Raw genomic sequence first — 27911 nt, forward strand, 5'->3', positions numbered from 1 at the left:
AACACAAGCAGTTCCCTATCGTGATGAGTGGATCATAAAATCTTGATGGATTTTTGTAAGAAATGTGTAGAAAATTACAATCCAATGCCTTTGTATATGTGCCAGAAAGTAAAATATACCTTTTATGTAATATTACTTATAAGAAGTTTTATGTATTTTACTTTCAAAAGAGCTTTTCTCTCAAACCTGTAATGAGTTTTATGCTTATTTTGTGATAAGAGAGGGAGAACTTTAAGGTCTGGATCAGATGCTGTTTAATCTTGGTTATCCTCCACCCCCAACAGAGACCCAACTCCTCTTGGTCCCTGGGGGGACCTGGGCCAAGGAAACCACTCTTTTAAGACTTTTGCAGCCCAATGTAGCAGTCATTCATGATGCTTGTTGAATAAGGATCCCCTCATATCTTAACAATTCCTGCATAGATGATTCAGTATAAGAATGTTCTTGTGTGTGCGTGTCTCCTCAAAGATGATCATGGGAATGTGTTTTCAGAGTGCACAGATATAAGGTGCAAAAAGGATTAAAATGTATGGTCAAAATTTACCAACTTGGGTGCATAAAATTAGTCTCCTAAATGAAAGTGGCCTGATTTTGAGAGCTGCTGATTGCCCCACTTCCCATTCAAGTCACTGGCAGTCATGAGTGCCCAGAACCTTGACAATCAGGCCTCTTCTATTTAATAATAGTTTCAGTTGCCTAACTTCAGGCATCAAAGTTAGAAAATGTTGGTCTGTATTATACTGAAGTTCTGTTTCTCGCTTGTACTGTAAAAATAGTTCACAAACCTTCCCTTTCAGGTTTGTGAAAGCATCTAAAGTAAAGTTTGGGTCAGAGGCTTCTCCCTTACATTTAATATGTCCATAAAAATAATATTTCTCATGTGTACTTTTTCTTTGGAAATACTATCTAGTTTGAGTTCCTAGCACTCTGATAATGATCAGAAATCTGTGGGGAAGAAAAATATATTGCACTGCTGGAGAAGACAAATATTAGGGCTTCTGAGCCCCCAAAGCAATTTGTACGACTTTGTCTTCAATAAATATAGTTAAGTTGTAGTTTTCATGAAGCAGAGAGCTTGAGAAAAATGGCCAAAGCTGAACCCAGAGTTGGCAGGTGTTGAGTAAAGTACCCTCCATCAAACCCTGCCAATGCACTTCAGTATGGATCTGTGGCTCCTGTTGTTATTCCAGTTGTTGCCATTTGCACTCAATTGTGGGGTGATTCTGTGAATTAAATTGAGCCAGTAAGATGCCAGTTACTTAAGCCAGATTTCAACCAGCTTTCCAAGTACGGTCCATTTACCCCCTATTCTTCCCTAAACTTCCTCAAATACCTCCCTTTTAAAACTGTTTGTTTCACTGTTGCTTCAACCCTTCAACCCTTTTTTGACAGTTTAGATCACACACTTGGTGTGTTAAGTTGTTTTACTTTGTGACACTCACTTATAAAAATGTTGAAGATTTAAAAAAAAAAAGTTTGACCTGTTCCAAAAACTATTAATGTTTTGAGCCCTTGTCAATTATTTCTAATGTTAAAAGTCAGCAGATGGAGCCAAAGACTTGTAGAAACATGGCTTGTGCTGAATGTCTACTATACCACAAAAATCATTAGGTTAGCTGAGAGAATTTGTACTGAAATTCTTAAGAGCCAGAAAATTCAAATATAATGCTAAGCTCCATTATGGCATTCTTAATCGAAAGGTGTGCACTTGCAGAATGACTGTTTCACCCCCCGATGTATTGAAGACCCCCAGCAAAACTGGGAGTAACAAAGCTTGAGATTAAACTCTGAATTTTCTTACCTCATGGGTTCAAGTTAGAACATCAAAAAATCGAATATGTGGCTGGATTTATATCTGTCTGGTTCATTTTTTTTTTGTAGTGCTGATCACCATGATATCAGAAAATAACATTATTTTATGGCCAGTAACGTCTGTAGTTATGCTAAAGTAAGAGCAATAGGAATCCATTCTTCAGGGATGCGATTTGAATATCACAGCTACCACCCCATTTACATTGTTGCACAATTGGTCAAGTATATTAGTAGAGTGTCGCAGCTTCCTCTGAAGCAACAGGTATTGGCCTTTGCCATAGACAGCATGCCAGACATAATGGTTTAATTGAGTTTGGCAAATCCTATTTTTGGCTAAATATGTTAACATCTTTTGGGTTATTTGACAGTAATAAATGTTTTTTAAAAGGAGAAAATATAAAGGGTTTATTTCCGAACTGTATATTGTTTATGCCAGTTTAATAAATAAAAGAAAAAATCCTGAAGGCAATAAGTGACATGTACATTTTTCAGGAAGAAAAACAGCTGTCACTCTTGTTTGCATCCCCTTTGGATGTAATATTTGATGACTGTATGAACAGAATAGGGAACACTCCAGTCGCACACAACTCTCTTTTGCCTTTGAGTAAGGTTGGAGAATAACTTGTAAGGTGACTAACAGCAGCTATTTTAGTTAAACTCTGACAAAGTTGTATTAATTCTCCCTCCCCAGTTCAACTCATTAAGTCCTGTGAGGAAAACAGTGTACACACTAGTTCCTTTCCTTCCATACTTTTACCTGTCTTTTAATCTTGATGAGGCTTGAAGTTAGATCTCCTTATTTTTATGAGCAGCTGACTACTTGGGCAGGCTGTGGAGACATGGCTTTCTGGCCAAATGAAAAGCCATTCTTAATTGTCTGTTTATTTTTGCCAGTGTAGCTGTGCCAGCAAAACCCCTCTAGTTTAGATGCAACTGTACTGGCAAAAAAGTGTTTCAACAGAATTGTTTATACTGGTTTGGCGAGTAAAATAAGCTATACTGGCGAGAGCACTTCTGTGCCTTTATGACTTTGCCTACACAACAGTTTTTGCTGGTATAGAAGTTTTACCAAAAATCACTTCTCTAATCAACTGTGCTATGCCAGCAAAAGTTCCTAGTGTAGAACTGGCCTAAATCTTGTTTTTTAAAAAAAAATGTTTTTTGTTTTTTGTTTTTTTGGTTTTTTTTTTGAGTGAGCCACATTCACTCCTGTCTTCCTTGCGAGTGTCTCCAATAATATAATACATTTTCCCAAACGACATTGCCAAGTCCCCTATATTAAAACTGTTCTTCGTTTCAAGCCATGCAAGTGAACCCAGATGAGACTGTGATGGGTACTTATATAAATGCCTGTAATAGTAATAATTCTCAGAATCTAGCTGGGATATTCAGTGGTCCTGCTACTGCATATAAAGGCTACTTTTGGATGGGCAGTCTGTCTTCAGCATTGGTTTGCACTGAGATAAGCCCCACTATCAAAGACTAGAGGAAATGCTATTTTGGTTGTTGAGAAGAGAACTGTTTCAACTAATGAGGAAAAGTTCAGAGATATGATGGCTGATGCAGTGGGGTCTGTTATATGTAGCTACCATAAGAGAGAGGCACTAATAATTCATTAGTTCTGTAGGGTTGCAAGCTTTCAATTGCTTGCTGTTGCCTTTTGTCATTGCTATTTTTTTTTTTAAGGCACTTTCTGATATTACGTTTCCTGCGGTGTAATTGTCAGAGTGAGCAAAGCTAGTTGGGTGTCTTTAGTTTTGTACCTCATCTTACATAGAGGTACCTGCCTTTGTAGAATGTTTGTTGTGCCAGACATTTTTTCTGAATAATTTTCATATAAAAATGATGCATAAAATTATAATAAATGTAATGTACCAAAAGACAAATGGTGATGAATTTTGCATCATTTTTCAAGTACGTAAACCAGATCAATGTATAAGCAAAGGGAGAGGAGCTGTTTAGGATTGTAATAGCTATTGACAATGGGATAAAACTTAAAAACTTCTTGGCAATTAGTTCTTTTTGATCATGGAATGGTACCTTAAAAAGGTATGGTAGAAGCTCCATCACTTTTGTCCGGGGTAGGTTAAACATGCAAAGGATGAGAAAATGTACTGAGTAAGGAACAGTTCTGCATTGGTTAGATGATGGATTAGATCAGAAATGTCCTGAGGACTGGATTCGGCCTACCTGATATATTTTAGTGGCCTACGTGGCATATTGGGATTTTGCATAATCTTAGCTTTCATTGAAAAAAGAGAAGTCACTGGCCCTCTAGGTTGTGAAGCTATAACTGATGCGATGTTGTAGGTCTGAGTCTGCAGACAGCCTGAAGCAATGTTTCTGGGAGATGTCAGCTCTCTCTCCCACAATCTCTTTGGAATGTTAACATAGAAGCCTAATTATAATACTTGAAATGTCAGTGTTAGCAATTTCAATGCTGATCATTGAATGCTGCAAAAGGGAATGGTTGTGAAGCCTACAGGATGGGGAAAGTTGAGAATTGCTGCAAGGAAGGAAATACAAAGGGAAGAATAGAGAAGATATTGGTAGGGAAGGGAGAGAAACAAATGGCAGAAAAATTATTCTTGTTATAACAAGGGATGGAATGTTAGCATCTACATAAACCAACTTTAAAACTCTACCTAATACTGCCACTCCTACCTATTGTTCCTTGTCATGCTTTGTGGTGCTCTCCCCACTCTTCCCGTTCTCTATACACTGTCAGTGCTCTCAACTTCATCCACGCATTGTCATATTTTCACACAAGGACCTTCATGACTTCTTCAAGGTAGCCCCTGAACATGGTATGAGCTCCCTGAGTCCATTTGCACATCCCTTCCCTGTCTGCCTTTAAGTCCCTCTTAAAGACCCACTTCTGTTGTTATTCTGTTATTTATTCTGTTAAAGACCAACTTCTGCTACTTATAATGAATCAAGTTGATTTGTATGCACATTTTATCTAAATTGCCAACTGTTTCCCCCCTTTTTCCAGGTCTCTTTCTTCTGCTTCGTCCTCAGAACTCATTGGAGTAGGGACCAACCTTAAGCATTTGGAAAGCGCCGAGCACATAGTGGGTGCTATTGTGTACAATCCCCTCTGCCCCCAAATATTTTCCACTCTTGATCTTTTTGCAAACCTCTCTCTGCCATCAGTGAGAGTTCTGCTGTGGATTATGGAGTCCTAAATGAATATCTTGGTCCACCAAGCATAATTCAAAATGGAATTTGACTCCCTCTTCAGAATGAGGCGGTATAATAGGTGTTTTCCATCTCTGATTTGTTTTGATTCTATGATGCATTGTATTATCTGATCAGTTTAATCCTAAATACCCTCTGTCCATCATCGTAACATGAAAAGGCAGGAAGAAGGATTTTATTTCAATTTAAAACATTTAATTTATATTGGAAAACAGGACAGTTTTTGTTTTAAATAAGAAAGCAGTGTGCTGTCTTGCCCAGAACATTGAGTATACTGAAGCAGGTTGGCCACAGCTCTGATTCGTTTGAATCTTGGTCAGATTGAGGCTTAAAAAATTAAATCCAACAGGATTCCGAAAAAGATGGGGATGGAAGAATTTGTTCTTCTGATGACTGTTTAGAGATTTAGGCAAGTAGAGGATGTGTTAAGATACTAGTGTGGAGCTGCACATCTAGCATTTGTATGTTGCTCCTGTAATGGGCAGAATGTACATGCTGTACAACATAGCATGAACTATTTATTTTACACTCAAACTGATTTTTAAGTTTTTAAGGACCCATCCCTACCCACCATATGATATAACTTTGGATGCAATGAAGTCACAACTCACTGGGGGGGAGTGAGGAGGGGGAATGGAGGGACAGGGAGAGGGATAACCACTTTAGTGAATTAATCAAAAAAGCCTATGCAAACAACTGAGAGGATTTTTTCTTCCAAGCAAGTCAATACAGTTACACAGTCTGACATTGTTAGGTGAACCTTTATGATCTCATAGGCTACTGTAGGTTTTTGTGTGTTAGACCTCTCTCAGTAAAAGTGTGGGCACTGTTTACACAAATTCATAGCAGCTGTCACAGTTTAGCTGTGGTGCAGTTTGGTCAAGACCCCCTGAACTTTTTATTTTGGGCTAATCCAGTCTACTGTGATCAGTGTATGCATCTCCAGCTTTTAGGTCCGTTAATTACGTGGCAAGTGTTGGGTTGGTTGGTGTCAGGCAGTAAAACACAAACACAGAAGAGACAGTAACTGGTGAAGTGTTTATTGTTTGGTATATGAAAGCCATCATTTTAAACAGTTCCCTTCCTATCTTTAGAAGTCCCTGGGAGAACTCTAGTGGCTTTCTTTTTGTCTGTCATGTAAACTTGGCAGAATAAAAACGTTTCACAAATATATGTTTCATAATTCAGTTAAAAAATGTCTGGTTCAGCGTTGCTATATTTTCTAAAAGGGCCAACTGTACTAATAAACTTTGTGCATGCGTATCTCCTTGTCCATCTGTTTATAGAGTAATTAAAATAAAAATCCTTATTGATGGGGCGATAACTACATACCATGGGTTGTTTAAGAGGACAGAAAACCTGTCTAGTTTTTTTTTTTAATCCTTTAGTGTAAAAAGAAATAGTTTTCTCCCGGGACTTGTCCATAGCTTCATTCATTCTGACTCGTGTTTGTAATGACATTTTGAGAGAGTCTCAGTTTGGGGGATGCGGAACCAAAGCAAAAGGTCTTTGAGTCAGGGGAAGAAATCTTGGGAGTTTATGAATTTCCGCCTCTTTAGTTCTCTGTCATCAATGGGAAAGGTAAAAATGTAGAATTATGTTCCAGCTTTCATACATTTTGGTGCCTCTATTTTAGTCTTCCAGTGACAGAAAGTGCTAGGGAGTTGTGAGTAGTTTGTTTCATCTCCTTTGAAGAAAAAGTTAAATTTATAATCCCAGATCAGACCTTTCCTATAACTCATGCAACTCATCCTGTTAACTGTTTTAATATATGGCACCACTATTTCATTAAACAACATCCAGGAATAATTAGTTCAGCAACGATGCCTCGGAACAAAAGCCCTTGATTTTGTTTAACTTTATAAGTTGGTCTCTTTTGATCTGCAAGAGCACATCTGGGGCCTTTAAGAAAGCAGAAAGAAAAATATTAAACGTTTACTAAGGCTGCTGTTGAGGGTTTTCAAAGCACAGTAACCCTTTGGTACCAGGATGTAACTCGCAGGCAAAAAAGTGTGAATTTGTTGTATTTCGTAAGACATCACATCCTGCCTTCCCATGGTAAATGCTGTTTTTGTTAGCAGATGAATATTACATTTTGGCTTTCAGCTATTTCCAGCTTCTTTATAGATTGCAACTTATTATTTCTTCTTTACCCAGAATATGTTGCTTTCTTTTTTCCCCCATGTGCATGCAATCATGCAAAATTACTACTGTAAGCCTGACTGTTTTTTCCACCAGGTATGTGTGTGTTTGTAAATTGTTTTTGTTGCTATGTCAAACTTTGTTCCAGTACTTCTGTGCGCTTTCTACAGTTAAGTATTTGCAGTGGTGGTAGGGGATAAATTCATTTGTTCTTTACTCCATGCTCTGCTGCCTAGATTTAAAAAATGGCTAATTTACACCATCTGCATTATATGATCTCCTAATCGTGAACATTACTGCTTACTCAGATGAAAAATTTACTTTCCAATCCAATTCTTCAAAGTTTGCCACTTGAAAAAAAATCATTCAGAAGCAAAGAGCTATAAAGGAAGATTTTGTATACCAATTGTTTTTACTTCCATAATCTGACAGTATTTATTGCAGAAAGTATACATTTCCATAAATAGTTCTTGATGCCTTTTTCCAGTACTTTAAGTTAGCAAAGACCTAGCATTTGGTTTAGCTGGAATTAGCAGAAAGAACATAACAGATGTAACACTGTATAATTTGATATGTATCGATGTCCACCTGTGTGCATAGTAATGTATATTGTATTTGATGCTGCATCATACTATAATGCTGTGTAGTATTTATATTTTCAGTATTTTGTTAAATTGCATACAAATCGCCACTGATAAATGTTAACATTTGTTACAGCTACAGAAGCCAACCTGATTGCTCTGTAATTATTTAGAATTTTTTTCTTTTTATGTATATAAAGCTTTTAATAGCAAGTTTATTTTAAAGAAAGAATAGAGGAATTTGGCCCATGAAGAAGAAATGAGCACAAGAACCTTGACCTGTCAAAATAGAAGTGAAAAGACCTGAAAATATTATTTTTCATTATAGGTTTTATTTTTAAATGCAGCTTTATGTTCACTCTGTGTTTGTTTTTCCTTGGTGAGCCTTTAACTCCAAGGTTATGACCTAATAATGACCTCCTCACTCCACTCTCAATTGGTTCTGACCTACTCCATTAAGTAAAAAGAAATAACCTAACAGAAGGGTAACCAGATCACTGCTACCACACCAAGGAAACAGGCAGGCTTTGGGATGCTCTTCTTTAATCTCTCTATCCACACAGCCCTCATTTTAATTTGCAAAATTGAACCCAGATCGAGAGCAGTAAAGCCTGAATATGGTAAATATTCATGCCTCAGTGATCTAGAGTGGCTCCATTACATTTCAGAGATTGGGAGAATTACCTTTTGGATTATGTATATTCATGGGCTGATTTTTATTTGAGATATAATATTACTCACGTTGGGCTACATGTCACATATCCTACCTAAACCATCTTTTTTACAAAGCTTCAGATGTTGCTTACACATAAAAGTTTTACTTCTTTAGCTTGTAGTTTCTCCCTTTTGATTCTTTTCAAAAACTGGTAGTAAACAAAAATCTCCTTTAAAGAGGAAGGAGGAAAAAAATCCATGTTGAAGAGTTCTTCTTTAAAAACCTTTCAACCCTGTGTTTGCTGTGATATAGTCTTTTGTACATCACTTTGAAGTCTTCAGATGAAAGTCTTGTTATTGTTCCAAAACTATCCAGTTGAAAAAGAGGAATTCTGTTTATTTCATTCGAAGAACAAAATTCCACAGTCATTGTTTTCTACCCATCCATTCTGCATTGGCTTTGTGTTTTTTGGGGGGGGACATTTTGAAATATGTGCTTGAAAACCAATTTTGATAAATCGAGGTTTAATTGGTATTAAATGTTAAGTTTATTTATAATACAGCTCTAATAAATACAGAGTACGAGGAACTCTCCATACTGATCACTGATTAAATACAATGGCTTTATATACATTAGTTTAAAAAATACTAATCTCAGCTGCTTTTACTGACGTTATAGATTATCAAAACAAAGCATTCTATTACAAAGAAATTATAGGTGGTGAAAGTAGCACTGCTTATAGTTAAGGTTGCCTGACATTTTCTATTATAAGACTCTGGGCTAAAATTTTCCGTGTTGGGTGTGTGCCTCAGAGTGAATTTTTTTCGCCTGAAATGGTTTGTCTGTTCAATAACAATTTAAGGGGAAAAGTTTAATCCATTTAAAAAAGCATTCTTACAATCATTTAGTTGAGAAAGTCTAGTGCGTCTATGCTTTAGAACAGTGACGAGGAATTTGACAGATGGGGAGGATCTTACTGTCAGGAATGTGCCTTTTGCTGTCCCCATGAAAATCTGCCCAAATTTGGCCAACCCACAAGGTTCTGAAAAATCTCACTTCGCACGTGATCAGTAGAGAGTTAAAGTTTGAGAGAGAAATTCTCCAAAGAGTCTGTCTGCACTGAGTATGCACCATTCCCTCCCAACTTCTATGTACTGATCAGACTGTGCATGCCCTGTCCCCACAGAGCAATGGAACAGGCTTCAACATGGGTCTGCTAGGCGTTGCTTTGTTACCAGGCACCAGAACTGAGAGCAGGGACACTTACTCTCCTATGTTCTCAGTGCTTCCAGGCAGCAAGGAGAAGGAAGAGAAGGAAACAGAGGATGTGAGGAAAAGAGAATGCAGGGGATGAGGAGGAACTGAGGAGGGAAGAGGGTACAGGAGCAGAATCTAGAAGATGGGGACATGGATAAGAGCAAGAGAGGGGAGAGAGGCAGGAGCAGTGGGAGAGGGCAGAAGCCAGGGTGAGGAGTAGAGGGGCAGGAGTCAGGTGGGGAGGGTGCCGGGAGGATGCCAGCAGAAGCTGGGGAGGGGAAGAAGAGTCTGTAATCATTAAAATACGCTCACCTACAGAACTTGGAATGGAATCCATTGTTCCTGAATGTCAGCATTCAGTTGGTGTCTGCCAAATAGTTGTGACACCCACTGGCAAAGTATTTGTTTCCATCCCTCTTTAGTGCCAGGTCCACATAGAAGATAACATCCTTCAACTACTAACAGTTACTCTGGTAGAGTAGTGTGCTGTTGGATCTAAAGATCTGAACCCTGCTGATGACCTATGTGGGTGGTCAATATAATCCCATAGGTTGGCTTTTTTTCCCCCAATTGGTTTAAAAAGAAAAAAAAGTAGGAAATTAGATTTAAAAAAAAAATCCACCATACGTTAAAGAATGCTAAAGATGCAAAGTCAAGCACTCAGAATTAGGAAATGGCAGAATTAATGGCAACTTGAATTTGCTTCTTGTGTGCATGCGTTATCATACAGTCTTTAATGATATCGTCATATAAGACTTTTTTCCACAGGACAAGTGCTTCCATGAGTGCACGGGTGGACTGTGCTCTGGGAATAAATTAGGAGTATATAGTGAAGGAGGCTGTTGTGTTTTGTTTCCCAGCCTCATTTATTGCAGGAGTTGGAATGTATATAATGAATGAGGGGGTTGGTGGAAGAGAAAGGATGACCTCAGGACCGAGGCAGTTGAATACTTGTCTGGAGAACTGGAGTCTCCAGTTAGGCAAGTCAGTTAAACCAAATTGTATGTTCCTCATTTTCTGGGTATCCATCCAGAGACATCTAGGATCTCATTTGCAGAAGTGCTGAGCATTCTCAACTGCAGCTGAGGTCAGTGGGAGCTCTGCTGTGAACATGTAAAATGGTGTGTATTCTGAAAATCAGGCTTTAGGCTTCTCAAATAGGGAACCCAATATTAATTGATACTTTTGACAATTTTGCCTGTACTCTCTGTGCCTCAGTTCCCCATGTATAAAATGGGGATAATATCACCTCACTTCACAGGGGTGTTGGGAAGGCTAATTCATTAGAGTTTGTAAAGAACTAAGATACTATAAGAGCATCCTAGAAAAGCCCATGAGGAAATTAATAATTCAGCATAGGGTTTTGAATGATGTGCAGTAAATAATGAATGGGTCCACACATTGAATACTGAGGATAAAAAGAAAAGTGAGTAGCTACCCATTCAGTGAGCACCATCCATCCAGTGTACTGAATGAGGCAGGGGTTCTGCTGGAAAAAAACAGTATGTGATTGTGTAATTAAAGACTGTATCATAATGTCTGCACACAATGGGTGAATTAAAGTTGCCTGGGCAACTGTAATTCTGGCATGTCCTAATTTTTGAGTGTTTGACTTTGCAATCTGAATGTTTTTATGTAGTTTGTATGAAATATGTATTTATACTTGTGTAGCACTGTATGTACAATGATGTGGAGTGTATGAATATAGTGTATGCAGACATTAAACAGAAACTACATCTTTAAAGCAGAGCAGCGTTAAAGTGAGATCAGGGACATGCCTTTAGCTTATTGGACAGCCAGCATTTTTTTTTTTTTTTTTTTTTTTTTTTTTAAGATTCTGTGCTAGTGATAAGGGAATTTTAGCTAACTCCTTTAATGCTGTGTGATCTATCAGCTGTTTTATCCCACTGTTGCAATGTGGGCTGTCAGGATCTGAAACATCTGATCAAAAGGGGAATTCCCTAAAAGATTTTATGGTATAGGATTACATTGACAGCACTGCAATCCTAATGTGACTCTACTGAACACTAGAAACTCTTCCCTCCTTATTTCTGCCCGTTTACCTGTAATTCAGGAGGGGCAGACAACATTTTATCCACCATTATATTCTTCACCCGACTGCACACATACATGGTAGCTGGGGACAAAGTAAGCGTTATCGAGGCACATCAGCACAATCATAACCTCTCCAATGTGTAGTAGGTTCCATCTCCCATTTTACCCTTGATTATCTGAGAAGAGATGGCCTTCTCTGATCTAGGTTGTGGGACACAGGTTATATCACATGGTTGTTGTGTTATAAATAGTCTTACCAACTCTTGTGATTTTTTTTTTGCAAGTTGTGTACTTTTCTTAAATCGCTAATCAGGTGAATTGTGTGGTTGTAAGAATCTCAGCTTTTGGGAGGAGGCTTTTTTTTTTTTTTTTTTGAAATGTGACTCTGTGAAAAGCTCAAAAATGGAAGGTAAATAAGAACCCAATTTTCATTTTTTTTAAATAGCTCATGTTTTTAAGCCAACCTAATAATTTTTTGGGTGGCCTGACTGACTCACACATGAATTTATGCTCCAGGTGTCCCTTGATGCCTTAAACCAGGAACTGTTTGTCTTTGTTGCTAAATGGCATCATCTTTTGTGGATCTCTAGAAATTTTCTCTGTTATCCATAAATTATCACCTCTACTCCCAAAAGAGAGAAACTCGCATATCTTAGGTTTAGAGAAGGATTTAGGAAATGACCTGGTTAAAAGTAGGTACAGTTCTGGATTTGGTTAGGTGATCAGAGTTTAAATTAGATGCAGTATTTGAGATTAGACAAGAGTTCATAGGAAAATAGAAATTACCAGATCACACAAGTGGTTCATCTAGTCTGGCAACCTGTGTCCACTAGTGACCCATTCCACATGCTTCAGAGGAAGGCTGTAGAGACTGCACAATGGAAAGTTATGAAATAACCTGCCCATAGGGGAAATTTTATCCTAATTCCTGTCAGTTAGTGGTTGGCTTATGCTCCAACGCACGAGCATTTATATTTGTTATAAAATGTTAAACCCATAATGGTGGATGTTTTCCTATCTTTTAATTGTCAAATCATTTTTTAACCTTTAAAACTCTTGTCAGTGAGGTCAACAGGTTAAATATGCATTGTGTAGGTTTTTTAAATTTAACTTTCTCAAAATTAATATGAAAAGGAATCTACATTTAGTCTAGTTTTTGCTATTTATGTTGAATATACAGCATGTACAGTGGGGTCATGAATGCTGCTCCTGCTACAGGGTTTGTGATGTCTGACATCAGGTTGATGGCAGAAGGTTTTCCCTGCCTCTTCTCTACTTGGAATGGTGGTGGCAGAGGGCCCCTCCTCTTCCAAAGATGCAATGATAGTGGGACTTACCCCAACAACTGGAGTGGATGTGCTTGGATGAAGTGTCTTCACGCATTCCTCTCCTCCATCCACACACGCAGTCCTCTGCTGGGATGGTGTTGTCAGTGTCCCCCACAGCAGGGATTCTTGGTTTAAACACCCATTGAGATGCATAGCACAATTTTCACTTCTCAAGGCTATTGTTTCAGGTTGTCTGTAGATTCAGGCAGACATTGTTTCTTGTCACATTTTCAAGCTTTTTTTCATCACCATGAGTACTATGAATTTAGGGCCAGATTTTTAAAGGTGTCTAGAACCCTAACTCCCATGGAGTTAAGTGCCTAAATATCTTCAAAAATCTCCCCCTCCCCTCATTCAAAACAAAACTCAGATTTGCATGTAATCCAATAGCTCCAGGAGCTGCTGCTGTTCTAGGCAGGGGTCTTTAGTGCCTGTTCCTTACTCCACCTTTGATTGGAGCCCGGGGCGTTAAATTGGTATCTTCTTTTTGTAGTTTTTAACTCTTATACATAGGAACTTTAGGTATGTTTATAACCCAGTGATTTTTATCTGATGTATTAGTATTTATTATTTACTGTATCTTCTGTGGTTCCACCTGTGTTACAGGAGGGTTGGGTTGCTATATCTGTAGTATCAGTAAGATGCAGTCACAGGACTGGGAGGTAGCAGGATACTATGGTTCTTATCTAGAGAAGCTAAAAGCTATGACATATGGAACACTGATAACTTAATGAAAGTTGGATAAATAAAGGAAAAGAAGCTCTGACATATCAGGGGAAAAAGTCATTAGTGGATTTTTTTTTATCCTGTTTCCTATTAGTCTCTAGTTAAACTGCTTTGAAAATCTTAGTGGGCTTTTCCTTTGGTCTTCAAATAACAGGTTCTTTTCTTATATTGAACACATTTGTTTATCTTAAGGGCTGAACAGTTTGGGTGCTTTTAATGTTTCTCTGCCTTGGGTTTTTTATTTATATGTTAATACATGGGTTTCCTCCAATCCCCCTTTTAACCCCCTTTATAAACCTCTACATAACGCTTTAGGAATGTTAATGGGATAATCTAAATTTAAAAAAATAATAAAAACCCTTTCTTTGTAAGGGATGTAAGATTTCAATACATGCTTGTTAATTTACAAAGTGAGAGATACAATCAGTCCCTCTGTGCCACCATTTAGAAACAAAATGTGAATGACCTTATGAGCTAAGTTTGTAGTAACAATTATAATGGTATCCAAGTTAACCATGTTTTCAGATATTGTTTGCATGCAGCAAAAGCTAACTTTAAAGTTACACCCAATATTGTTCCTTTTCTTCATGTTTCTACAGATCTAGAATTCCAGGGGAGACTATTAAAATAACTTTCCACTTATTGGACCTATTGAACTGTCCTTTTCTCCCCTACTTCTCTTCTCTCTGATTTTGTCATGAAGTTCATGAGGCTGAAGTTGCTTAAAAACATATCATGCTTTTTGTAATGGTTTAAAGTTGAGAATAGAAAAACAAATAAAATCCCAAACAAATTCCATTGATTTTTGTCAAAAATTGGCTGCAATTTATGATTCAAAGTTCTGTTCAGGACTTTCAAACCACTGGAGGCTGGATAAAATACTCCAAAATGTATGATGCAATCTCCTTCGTAGAAAGGTGGACTGGATGCTCTAATAGATCTTTTCCTTTCATAATTTCTGTGGTAATAAAGCCCAGCACAATAGGTAAAAGTCTAGAGCTGTATTATAATTTCTGGAGATCCCTGATGTAGGGAAAGTGAATATATGTTAGGAAAACAAAATCCAAATCTTAAGTGCCTATCAGGTCCTTTTCAGTGTTTTCCAGGTTTGTATTTTAAGGGCCAGACAAAACAGAGATGAGATTTAGCCACTCACTGCAGTCCCTGAACAAAACAATGTTAGGGTATTTTTAAGCTATGGAAGAATGTCTCTGTCAGTCCAGGTCAGAGTGAGATGCGACCTCTTGACAGCAATGACTGGGGACCACCGCTTTAAGGTACACCTTAATGGCCAGATCAGTAGACCAAGAACTCTTAACTCGGGCATCCCTCAGGGCTCTGTCCTGGCCCCAGTACTTTTTAATCTATACACTGTGGATATACCAGCAATGGAGCCAAGGAAATTCATGTATGCGGATGACATTGTCCTAGCTGTTCAGCATACAAGCCTCCATACCATCAACTGTAACCTAACCTGAGATCTAGCACAATGGCTGATTATTTCCAATGTTGGAAACTTAGGCCTGATCCAAAAAAACCCCATGCTAACTGCTTTCCTTCTGAACAATAAAATGGCTAATATCAAACTTGATGTGCAGTTCTGTGGTGAGAGCATCAGCAACGAAGCTAATCCAAAGTATCTTGGCCTTGACCCTGGACTGCAGTTTGATCTTTCGACAACACCTCGAGAACACCTGCGATAAGGTCAGGTCTTGTGTCGCGCTTATTAGAAGATTGGCCGGAACATCATGGGGCTCCAGTCCATGGACCTTACGAATCACATTTTGCTTTCTTCATCATGTCAATGCAAATACGAGGATCCCACTGCACCATGACCTGCAAAACCCACCAAAGACGAGATTAAAATCCCGCAACCCTCTATGGAACTGTATCAAGATCCTTACTCCCAACTTTGATGCTGAGGCTCAATGGAGAGTCACATGGAACACTTTGACTGCACAAAACAAACAGCTTGTTGTTGATCCTATTGCGGAACCACTAGGGTGACCAGATGACAGGAAGAAAATATCGGGACACAAGGGGGGGGGGGGGGGGTCACTGGCGGAGCAAAAAAACCGAAAAAACTGAGTGCTGCCCGTGTAAGGACACAAACAGCCCCCTCTCCCAATTCCCTACTGTGGCCCAGTGCTGCCGGCAGTCGGGGGCAGGAGCTGAGAACAGCCGAGTGCTGCGGGCAGTCAGAGGAGATTATGCACCCTTCCTTAGGTATGCATACCTTCAGCCTCTGGTTTTTAGGAGCGGGGGGGGGGGGAAAGGAACCAACGGAGAACAGCTGAGTGCTGCCGGCAGTCAGAGGAGAAGAAAAAAAAAAAGCCGAGAACAGCTGAGTGCTGCCGGCGGGGAGGAAAAAAAAAAAAAAGCGGAGTGCAGCGTCCCGACCGAAGATCAATCAGGACGCGGGACAAATACCTAAATATCGGGACGGTCCCGATTTTATCGGGACGTCTGGTCACCCTAGGAACCACTGGGTTTTGGTTTATGTCGGAAAGACTGGTGCAGATTGAATCGCATTAGGACATCTCATGGGAGATGTGGACAAATCCTCTTTAAATGGAAAATGAGGCGAACACCTGTATGTGACTGTGATCACCAGGCACAAACCATAGAGCACATCATATCTGAATGTCCCCTTCGTTCTTTTGCCGGTGGCTTGAAGGACATTCACCAGCTCACTGCTGTGGCAATGTGCTGGCTATCAAACTTAAATATAAATTTGTAGTTGTTGCTACCTACCCAAGCTATATGGAAGAAGAAGAGTGAGATGGAACAAAATACTTTATTGATATTTATGCTCTGCCCAGGTAACAGGAAAGTAATGATTTAAAGCTCCTTTGACTTGTTACTTGATCCAGATCAACTTACTGATTCACTTTTCTGCCAGTTTCTCTATCTGACCTTTAGAATCAGATGTAATTCTAGTTCTCCTCATCACCAAACAGAAACCGTTTTTTGCAAGAAACCAATCCCCATGCGCTCTGTCCTTGCACTGTTGGAGCCCAACTGACAGGGAGAGAGGCTATGCTCAGTGAAGGTTCTCCCCTTTGGTCTATTTACCGTGTACCCCCATACCAACCAGAAGAGAACTTTAGGAGGTAAAGTTATGGACACAGTTTTAGGTGTGCGACATCATTGACTTAACTGTTGCCCTCAGGTACACAAATAAGAACCTTGTATGTGGGAGTCGATAAATAGAGAAAATGTATGGGTAAGTACCACGCACACAGAAGGGTGGGTGGCTTAAACCACCTTCTAGACTACTCTATATACCTAGTCTGTCAATGTGAGATGCTAACTTTCCAATAAAATAATATTTCCATTATAGCACAGAAACCGGAGAAGAGGACAAGTGGCAAATGGATTAATGGGAGCCATACTGTTAAAACTTCCTGGAACAGTTTTAAAATTACTCCACTGAATATAGTCTAATGCAGGGATTCTCAAACATAGTTGTAGCAATTACAGCAATTGCATAAATTGAAAAGTACCAGTAAGTATTTAATGTATTTTTAGCTTTTTAATCTAATGTAACATTTGGAAATAGAGAGGAGGAGCCAGTGCTATATGACTAGCCAGTTCACTGCAGACCCAGAATTTGGGAACTGCTGATCTAATGGAAAATAATTTGAAAATATTAAATACATCCCATAAAACAAAAATTAAAAAAACCTCTTTCTTCTACTTCTTGTAATGAAATACTTATTTTTCTGACTGTCGGGCATTTTAAGCCTAACCATTTAAGTTTATTTGGGTGTATGTGTAATATATAGAGCATGTGTGTCAATACATATTGTGATAGACCCAGGCCAGTTGGGTACAACAAAGTAGTAGAAGGCAGATATACTGGCCACTGGATTAGCAGTTTTCTGTTCCCTGACTGACCAGAGCAGGGGCTGCTCCAGGCTAATGAGAACACCTGACTCCAATTAATCTGCAAAGAGTCAGGTGAGGCCATTAAGGTAATGTGAACACCTGGCTGTAATTAAGGCCCTTTTTGATACTATAAAAGGGCTCACTCCAGTCAGGCTGAAAAGAGCCAGGGAGCCAGAGGAGGGGAAGTGTGGCTGAAGGGCTGGTTAATGAAGACATCCTCAAGCCATCGGTAAGGGAGCCCTAAGGTAAGGGTGAAGAAGAGAGAAGCGGGAGAGCTATGGGGAAGTGGCAGAGTGAAATGTAGCAACTCTGGCAGTGAAAGATCGGCTGCCAACAGCTGCTGCCATTAGGGACCCTGGGCTGGAACCTGGAGTAGAGGGCAGGCCCGGGTTCCCCCCAACCTGCCACTACAGAAACATCTCCTGAGAGGGGAAGTCAGGCCCTGTCAGGACAGGAGGTTAAACTGTTGTGAAATAAGCCCCCAGGGACAACAGAGACTGGGAATTCTCTCACCAACCTCCTTGCTGGCTTATGATGAAAAGTGCTCAGTAGACTGTAACCCTGGCCCTAGAGAGAGAAGGGCTACGTGGAGGGTCGCAGTGAGCTGACCCTCCACGTACCATATACCACCTAGAAGCGCGGGACCCACGGGGACAAGGTTGGAGCTCTGCCACAATATATATATATATATATTTAATCTAAAGTTAATATAGTTTATGTACACAAAGGCAAATAGTAATCTTTTCCCATTCCTGCAATTTTTATTCTGTATTTTTTCTGTACTATTTGGAATCCCCTGCAAGATGCTTCTGATGATGAACTTGTAAGAGAGTTTTACAAAGACTGAAAAAAATATACAAAAAGTCCTAGTCAATGTCCTTTTAAATGCTTAGGGTTTTTTTTAAAGATGGGATATTTAAAATCTGAATATTCATCATAAAACAATGAAGAAGATTCTAATGTATTGTGGCTTCAGTGCGTAAATTTGTGTAGTTATACGATTCTCTTTACAAGCTTCAATTGCTATTTTTGTGTCGAGGAACATAGGAAATGAAAGGAATAGAAGAATACCAGGTTAGCTCTTTTAAGTCCATTCTCTCTGTCCACTGCTGTAGAAGACCGTAAGCCTTCGAGCTTTGCTGCCACATGAGAGATTGAAGGACTTTTTCTTTCCAAGGTAGTATGAATTGGTAACATGAGGTGCCATTTTCAAATTCTGTTATTTGGCTTTTTGCTCTGAACTTACATCTTCAAAAACCATTTTGTTTTTTAACTGACAGTAACTGTATACGTTGCTGCCCATCTTTCCCACCATTACTTGTTCTCGGCATTTGTGCTGTAAATAGGATTGTGATAGGAACAAGAGGGAGATGGTGGGTAAGGGGAAAAGGAGGGTACAGATAGCAGCCAGGAATGATGGGGGATACGTGAAAACTTATCAAGTGCTTGCATAAGTGAAGGATATAGAAGATAATTGCTAGGTCTTCTCCTCTTAGCCCAGCTAGATAGATAACATTGTCTGGGGTGCTTGGCTGAAGGAATACTAGGCACATGACTTGTGCACAAAAATGTTTGAAAGCAAAATAGTAGGTAGAGCTTAGCATGGGCTTTGATATCACTACTTACAGTGTTTCCAGCAGACAGCAATTAGGGTCATTAGCCTTTTTAACGAAGGGGTTTCTCGCTTATATTTATACTCTCTGATCTCTCTTCCCTATCCCATCCTATGTAGTACAGTGAAACACACAGGCATATATGTGACATTTGATTTGAAAAGGGCTGCAACAATGACTTTTCCTAGTCTGAAAAGGGCTGTTCCTTTTGTTTTTGATTAGAAGCCAGGCATCCAGTGCACCCAAACAATATTAATCTTCGTGCAGCTTGCAAATGGCCTTTCTGTGTATGAATATGACTCCAACTAAGGGTGAGAGGATACATAATTTAGGTGGTTCCCAATAGCTTGTGTCTGCTATATTTTTTTTCTGTTTTTGCTTTGTTTAAAAAGGAATAGTATCCTAATATTTTTTTTCACTCATGACTGACCTATTTTAAGAGGGTTCTTATTTCCCAGCAGCTGACGGTTTTGGCCAAACAAAATTAGGGCCGTAAGACTTACATCTTTTCCATTATTTTGGTCTGAGTTTCTACAGTTCCCCTTTTCCTCTATGTGAGTCCTTCTTCCTTCTCCTCTGCAATGCCCCCAGTCCTCTTTACTCTACTCAGCACTTTCCAATAGAAGTAAACAATTAATAAGGACACCAGACAAGATTAGCTGCCAGTCGAAGGTTGAGATTGAAACCCTGCCTATGGAATGCGACTTAGAAAGATTGGGTTGCTCAGTTCACTTTAGTAACTGATGAGGCCTTGGGGTGATGGGGAATTGTTTCTATTTTCCTTTTGGTTTTGAAAAATCTCGTCACTGTTAGCATTGCCTGTTTATTCAACTGAAAAAAAAATGTGACTTTTTTGTTGTTTTATGGAGCAGTATAGCTAACCCATAAGAATGATTGCTTCTGATAGTGGCTAGACAGATACTTTGTATAGATTTCAAGTGTAGGAATGGATTCTCGGTGTCACTGCACAGTCTGGAACGCTGTCTGGAAGATTTTTGCTCTTTGACTGGTTTTATGGAAGTAGCTTTCACGTGTTGCACACTTGCAATACAGACTGTTAGACACGTTTGCAGAAGTGACCTCTCTTTTAGGCACTCAGCAACTGATTTGTATGTACACAATCTGCACTTGTGCACCCAGAGCAGGCACCATAACTATGTCTATCTACTTGGTCTACTTTTGTGTTGCTAAGATTATAGTTTTGGAACATCCAGAAACTTAAGTGTGTGACATTAGGTAGCTGAAATAAAGAGGACACATTGAGGCAACTGAAGAATTCTCTCTCTCCATTGAAAAACATCTACAGATCCTAGTCGGGTGGGTTTCTTACTTTTGTACCATAGAAATAATATGGACCACTATACTGGTTAGGTGGGTATAGTACTGGTATTTTGCAGGGGTGGAATTATTATTTTTTATATAACCAAGGTTGATACCCCATTGCGCTAGGTGCTGTACGTACTCATAGACAGTCCCTGTCCCAAAGAACTTGAAATCAAAGTAAACAGGACAAAGAATGAAAAATGGAAATGGTATCCCTATTGTAGAGATGGGAGCTGAGGCAGAGATTCAAGCTCAATTTTCAAAGGAATGTATGGCATTTAGACACCTCTTCCATTAAAGCTAGTGAAGATGACTTCACGAGACTACTTTGAACATCTCAGCCTTAGTGACTTGTCCAAACAAGGTCACACAGTAAGTATGTGACAGAGCTGGAAATAGAACCCAGATCTGCTGCGTCCCATCAGAGAAAAGACAGTGGGACTGGCAGGTGGAAGATGTAGCTTATTGATGGGCTTGCCACAGTTGAGCAGTAAACTAAGAACATAAATATGACCGAGTATGATAGATGAGTGACAATAGTATTTATGCCGAGAATAGAAAAGTAGCATGTGGTACAAAGCAAGAAAATGCTGATATCTCTGTTGCAGCTCTACAGAGAGGAGGAGAACGGGGAGAAATGCAGGAATAGATCATGAGAATGGAGGCCTGTTGTACTGATTTTGGTTGCCACATTAATTATACAATCCATTATATACTGAGGAAAGATAATCTACTTTTCAGAGCACAAACTTTGGAAGAGTCAAAATTTAGAGCTGTGTTCTGATATATTCGGTAGATAACCCCCCTACAAAGGGTAAAATGACTGATAACTTTTAAGTACTTGGAGTTCTAAGGACAAAGAGTGGTATCTAAGAGAGAAATATTGTTTATTTTATTATACTGTATATGTGTTCCAGCATCTAAAACTCTGTCAAAACCATAGAGTTCCTTGCAAAGAATTAATTGATATTCCAGATCTGTTGTCTGTCTGTCTGTGTAAGTGTGTGAGGCAAATACACACTGGGTTAATGCATAAACTGGAAAAATATATTCTTAAACAATGGTTTGGAGAACACAAAGAGTAGGCCAAAATAAAATCTTATTAAATTAAACTGGTTTGGCCTGATCAAGCCGAATCAAGACTAATCTTAAAAAGCTTATTTCATTCTTTTCTTCTTTTTGAGAACTCTTTGAATTGAAATAACTGATACAACCATAAGTTTATTAATGTCTTATTGATTAACTTCAGATAGGGATTTTTTTCTATTTCAATTTTTTAAGCGGATATCGAGATGGTAAATAAACTGTATCTATAAGTGGTGGGCACCATCATGAGCTCCCCAAGTTCAGTAATATCAAGGAAATGAAGTATAACAGGTACCATGCCTAATTTGTAAATTATTGGACCAGTATCACCAAGTTCACTTTAAATAAACACAAGTCTGTGCTGGATTATTTTGTGCAGGGTTTTCTTTCTTTCTTTCTTTTTTTCTTTCTTTCTTTCTTTCTACATTTGAATTTTCCTAAATTGTGGATTATTTGATATTTCAGACAGCTTTAGTGATCTCATAAATGATACTCTTGTGTACATGATCCACTAGTAATTTGGAGTTTGTGCCAAGTACTAGGCATTAAATGAAGTCCGCTGAACATCGTCTGAGTGTCCACTCCTGCCAGTCAATCTTAGAACCAGAAAAAAAAAATGCTACCTCTGAGACATAGGTGGCAGTGGTTCAAAGGCTCGTTAGCAGTGAAGGACATCAGTAATGACTAACTAAAACATAAAGGGATATAGTGTCCTCTCTCAATTTCAGGGAAAACCCTCAGTGAGTGGGATAGCCCCTTTGTGTGTGAATGTCAGTGAGTAAGATGGTGTTATCAGCTGGGTAAAGGGGAACACCTCCAGGGGTAGATGACTTGAAATATGTTTTTAATAAAACTAACTCCACTGTTTATTTCTCAGAAATGTTTCCAGGGATGTCTTCTTTAATGTGAGGGCTAAAGCTGTAGACTCAAGAAAGTCTTAGCTGCAGCGTTTAATCTGGAACTTCCAGCACCTTTTTGCATTAAACTCTTGGAGTGAGCATCTTCATATATTTGTTGAAGAAACATTTATTTCCAAATATAGTCAAATCTTTGTCTCACTGCCTTCTTTTGTAGCTTTTCGTTGTGGATTTGGGGAAAAATTGAACAATGTTAAAAATACTAAATATGATATTAACATGCATATGCATATACATGTCTATGTTAATATAAAAGTAAAATATACCATAATCAGTTAGAGAGATAGTACTGTGTAGTGCTTGGTGCATAGGATTGAGTCAGAACAAGTGAATGGTTTTCCAAACTCTAATAAGGTCCATAGTAGCTTGTGTTCCATTTTGGATTCTGCCACTGGCCAGTCATGACCTTCGGCAAATCATGTAACCTCTCTGTGCTGCAGTTTCTCCAGCTGTCAAATGGATGTAATAATACTTCACACCAGCTGTGAAGAATGATGAACCTTTACTAAAGCAGTCGCGCGCGCGCACACACACTTGGATAGAAGAGAATATGATTGCTGCTATTATAATTTATTTATTTATTACATGACTAAATCTGGTTAGAGAGTTTGGATGTGGATATACTATAATTAAGTTGAGAGTGATTCCAGTTAAACTTCGGAGGTTATTTAAAGGGGCCTGTCTTCAAGTGCTACTCATATGTGTTAATACAAGATTCTCATGCAAACTACCTTATCTGCACAGGGTTCTAGAGCAGTCCATGTGCATGTTAGAATAAATGTTAATATTTAAAACTAGAGCTATGGCTTATTTTAATTGTTTTGCAGTTAGTCCAGTTGAATGTATATTTTTATTTCAAACTGATTTGGGGTTTTGTACACTCTTATGCATGAATGTGTGCATTAATATTTATTATTGGATAAATGCAGACAAATTGCCTGGCAGTGTGCTTTTATTGTTTGTATTGTTCTGGAACCTTCTAAGACCTCGCTGTGTTCAACTCTGTGCAAATACATATTAAGAGAGGGCCCCTGCCCCCAAATAGCTTACAATCTGATTTAATGTGATTCAGTAGATGAGTGTGAGAAACAAGAGGTGAGTAAGGGAAAAAGGGGGTAATGAAAATAAAATTATGTAGTTACATAGGTGGCTGTTACACATCTTGATGATATTTTAGAATACCACTTTTTTATAATAAATAGATGAAAAATCAGCTATTCCATGACTTATGCATTACCAAATTTTCATTGGTTTGCTGATTTCTGGTAGCCATATCCGCAGTGTTGGCACACACATCAAGATAGTCCTAGCATTGATGACTTTACATTCTAGAAGATGAAAATAAAACTCTTCGGGAGAATCATATCAGGGTTCATTTTAGATAATTTTGTGAATATATTCTTAATCTGATTGCTTTCCATTTTAAAAATGTCAGTCTCTTCTGGACGATGTGAATCTTTAGCAGAGAGCCAGGGCTTGATACACTGTGATTTGGCGCTCATTCCATGCAGGTAAATATAAATACAGTTAATTTTCTTATTTTCGTTTCCTCCAATACAGGTGACAAAGAAAGTCAAGTCTATGCAGATGTTTCATACTCCTGTAACGTATGCCATGCAGGGTGACAGAGTAGGCGTCTGTGTGACCCAGTTTGATCCCAAGCTGCTAGAACGAGGTCTAATCTGTACTCCAGAATCTCTCCAGACCATACATGCTGCTGTCATCTCTTTGAAGAAAATCCAGTATTTCCGTGGTGCTCTTCAGACCAAAGCCAAGTTTCACATCACAGTTGGTCATGAAACAGTCATGGGAAGAGTGATGTTTTTCAGCCCAGCCCCTGCTGACTTCAGCAAAGAACCCCTGGAGAATTCTTTTGATTTTGAAAAGGAATATCTTTATCAAGAGGAATACTTATCCAAGGGCTCAAAATCTTCAGAGGAAAACAAGGAAAATGACCAAACAGGAGAAGGGCAGCTTCCGAGGCAACAATGGGCTTTACTGGAGTTTGAAAAACCTGTCACTTGTCCTAAATTTTGCCTTGTGATTGGCTCCAAGCTGGATACTGATATTCATGCAAACACCTGCAGGTTGGCGTTCCATGGGGTATTGCTTCAAGGGATGGAAGACAAGAACTATGTTGAGACTTTTCTTCCAAAGCTGAAAGTGTATAAATTGAAGCATAAGGAAGGACAAGTGGAGAGGGTAAGCTAAATTTCTTAGTATTTTATGCAGCCAAAATAAAATTAGTCTGCGTTGTGATCGGGATCCCAAGTATACCACGGTGCTATGGAATTTTCCACCAAATTATGCCCCATAATTCCTGTTAACGTTTTTTAAAAATTTAGTTTTGTAGGCCTTTTGTTTGCAAAGAAAACCTGTGAAAGATTGTATGTAGCTGATCCAGTATTTCCTGTTTGAGCTTGAGGTCATTCAGAAACCATCTCTTTTGAGAAGGGTGTGAACAGCACCATCCCTTTGGGGGGGTGGGGGGGAGTGTAAGTTAGAAATTTAATGGTCGCAATTTCATTGTCAACATTAACTGTTTCACAATTTATCATTTTAACAATTTAGCTGGTGTGTTTGTCCGCAAACTCAAACGGCCTCCCATACTTTCTCAGGAGCCCCAACTCTCCTCTGCCCAGCTGCCAAAACCTCTGCTTCCTCTGGCATGTACAGTACAGTTATTCTATAGTTTCAGTCCAAAATTGTGTAGTACATTGAATATTAAAAATGTAGAGGCAGCATAAAATAAATAGAAATTAATATCAGGTTAAAGAACACTATTGATTGAGTTATTAATTTTTATATTCAATTAAATAAAAACCTCAGTGATTAAAATTTATCTCAGCATACCACAGAATCTCCTGTTGTCTGCACTGGAGTGCTACAATATACAGAAACATTGCCATAGGACTTAGATCAAGCCTGTCACTGAGTACATGGGGCCTTGAATATTATATATTCTGCACATGTCACACACACCATATGGTAAGCCATGTCACAGTGCATACACAGCCCATCATTAAAGAATACATGGGACTTTTTGCAAGAGTCAAGACATTTGTCCTGACTAAGATTTAATTTGGGTAATTACATTGTGACTATTTTTACAAGCCCTTCGGTTTCCAGTATGTTGTTTTTCTTCACTTTTTGTATTAAACTATTGTTGTATTGCTTTGGTGGTCTTACCTCATTTGTGGCTGCATTTCAGTAATGGGTGGATAACCATTTGTGTATAGTGCCTGTAATACACTTTGGAATTCTTTGTAGTGAAAGGAGCTCTAGAAATGTAATTATGTACATTTTTAATCCGTTACCCTTTTATTAACAATGTTAATGTAAATGTTAACCAGTAGTGTTTACATGATGCTTTGAAAATGTAAAATGTGATATAATTGCTAAGCATTATTATATTGTTAACTTATACTATAGCAGAGAATTGTTAATTTTTATTCTCGTAATACAAAAACCTGATCATTCTAACAAAACAATCTGCAGCAGTCTCAGCCCCGTTTCTTAGCACACTGCTATAGTGAGATGCTGTACATTTCCATATTTTTATATGAAGAACTAAACACTTATGAAAATATATGTCACAGTACATTTTGTGGTACAGAATTTTTGTTTTTTGTTTGTTTGTTTACTTTGTAATCTGCAACAGGTGCATATTAATGAGGTTCTTCTCTAAAGCACTGACTATTAATTACATCCAGACAACCAATTAGTTGTTACTCATCTGTAATTCTCTCCTCTTCCTTTCTCTCTGAGGGCTAGTCTACAGTACCGTGCTACGGCTGCACCGATGCAGATATGCCGCTGTAGTGCGTCTGGTGAAGACGTGTTATGCCAACGGGAGATTGCTCTCCAGTAGGCATAATTACTCCAACTCAACCAAGAGGCAGAAGTTATGCTCTCCCACCGATTTAGCGCTGGTGTGGACGGCGCTTAGGTCGATGTAATTTGCATCACTTGGGGGTTGGCTTTTTCACACCCCTGAGTGACATAAGCTTACGTCAGCTTAAGCGGTAGTGTAGACAAGCCCTGAGACATCAAATATCTCTGTAAAAGTAAGTATTTTGTAGTATTTTCCTTGTTGTAGCTGCTGCTTTCCAGGGACACTTTGCTTCTCCCCCATGCTTTTGCTGCTAAATCTGGAGGTCAAGATTTTCAAAAACGACTAGTGATTTTTTGGTTGCCTCAGTTTTTGGGTGCCCAACTTGATATTCCTTGAAGAAGTGTACGTTTCAGAGAATGTAGTTTTCAGCACTTTCTGAAATTCAGGTCCTTTTTGAGCCATCTCAAGTTGGGAACCCCAAATCACTGTCACTATTCAAAATCTTGACCTGGAGGTTTATGTGCATTTCATTCCTCTCAAATAGCTAATTTTCCTTGCCAGTAGATAGTGGCAGTCCCAAACTAGAGCACCCTACCTTCCCAACTTTGGGGAAATTTGGATTTGATACATAATGTTTCTGTCTCATCTGTACATTTTTATACCAGTTTTTCTGTTCTGTCTTGTTCCATTTATACTCTATTGATGCTCTGGCACCTTTTCTCAACTCTAAAAATTACTTCCTTCACCTCTGCTAGAACTTTCAATGTATGCAAAGCTCCTACTGCTGGTAGCATTAGTAACTGCCAGAGAAACCTGGCTTGTCTGTGACTTTTCTGCTTGAATGTGGATATTACCAAGACTAATGAGAACAAGAGTTGGTGCAAACTAGGGGGGCCCATACTGTGTTGTTGTTTTTAAACTGAAATGATCTGGATTCAGATTAACTTTGAATAGCTGTGGTACGCTTTGACTAACTGATATCTTGCAATTTTTAGTGCTGGTCATACAATTTTTATGAATAATTTTATTGAATTTTGTCCATCAGTTGTAAAATTATTACCATATAGTCCACTATTTGACCAGCTCTGTAAATAATTGAATAATAGGAATCAAATTATTCATTTTTTCTCTTGTCTGGCAAATAACAGACAAGCGACTACTTTTTAAAAATTATTTGACCAGCGTAGTAATTTCTGAAAGTGATATCCTTAGTGAATTGTAGCAGATATCCCTGTAACTTTTAAAACAGCACTACTGTGGGCTAGGTTGGGTGGCAGATGTCTTACCTTTTTCCAGTCATGGAAATGTCACCAAAGCTGTAGAAAATGGGGGCATTAATCACTCTCTTTACTAACACCAATTGGTTCTACAAGTGAGGATCTACTGTAAAATCATCAACTCGTCATCTGTTTTAGGTCTGTATATACTAAATGGCATACAGATAAAAAATTCATTCTGATCCTGGTTACTGTGGAACAGTGTTTCATTC

The 27911-nt window shown here is 38.7% G+C and overlaps 1 protein-coding gene across 2 annotated transcripts in view; it reads left to right on the forward strand.

Annotated features, from left to right (window-relative positions):
• EEFSEC (eukaryotic elongation factor, selenocysteine-tRNA specific) overlaps window positions 1-27911 on the forward strand; it is a 170393-nt gene that overhangs the window by 74853 nt on the left and 67629 nt on the right. For both annotated transcript variants that reach the window (XM_034776811.1, XM_034776809.1), the window contains exon 5: window positions 24148-24789. In XM_034776811.1, coding sequence (XP_034632702.1) covers window positions 24148-24789 — 642 coding nt within the window. The remainder of the gene's footprint in view (window positions 1-24147; window positions 24790-27911) is intronic.

This window comes from Trachemys scripta, chromosome 7 (genome assembly GCF_013100865.1).
Source record: "Trachemys scripta elegans isolate TJP31775 chromosome 7, CAS_Tse_1.0, whole genome shotgun sequence".
NCBI lineage: Eukaryota > Metazoa > Chordata > Testudines > Emydidae > Trachemys > Trachemys scripta.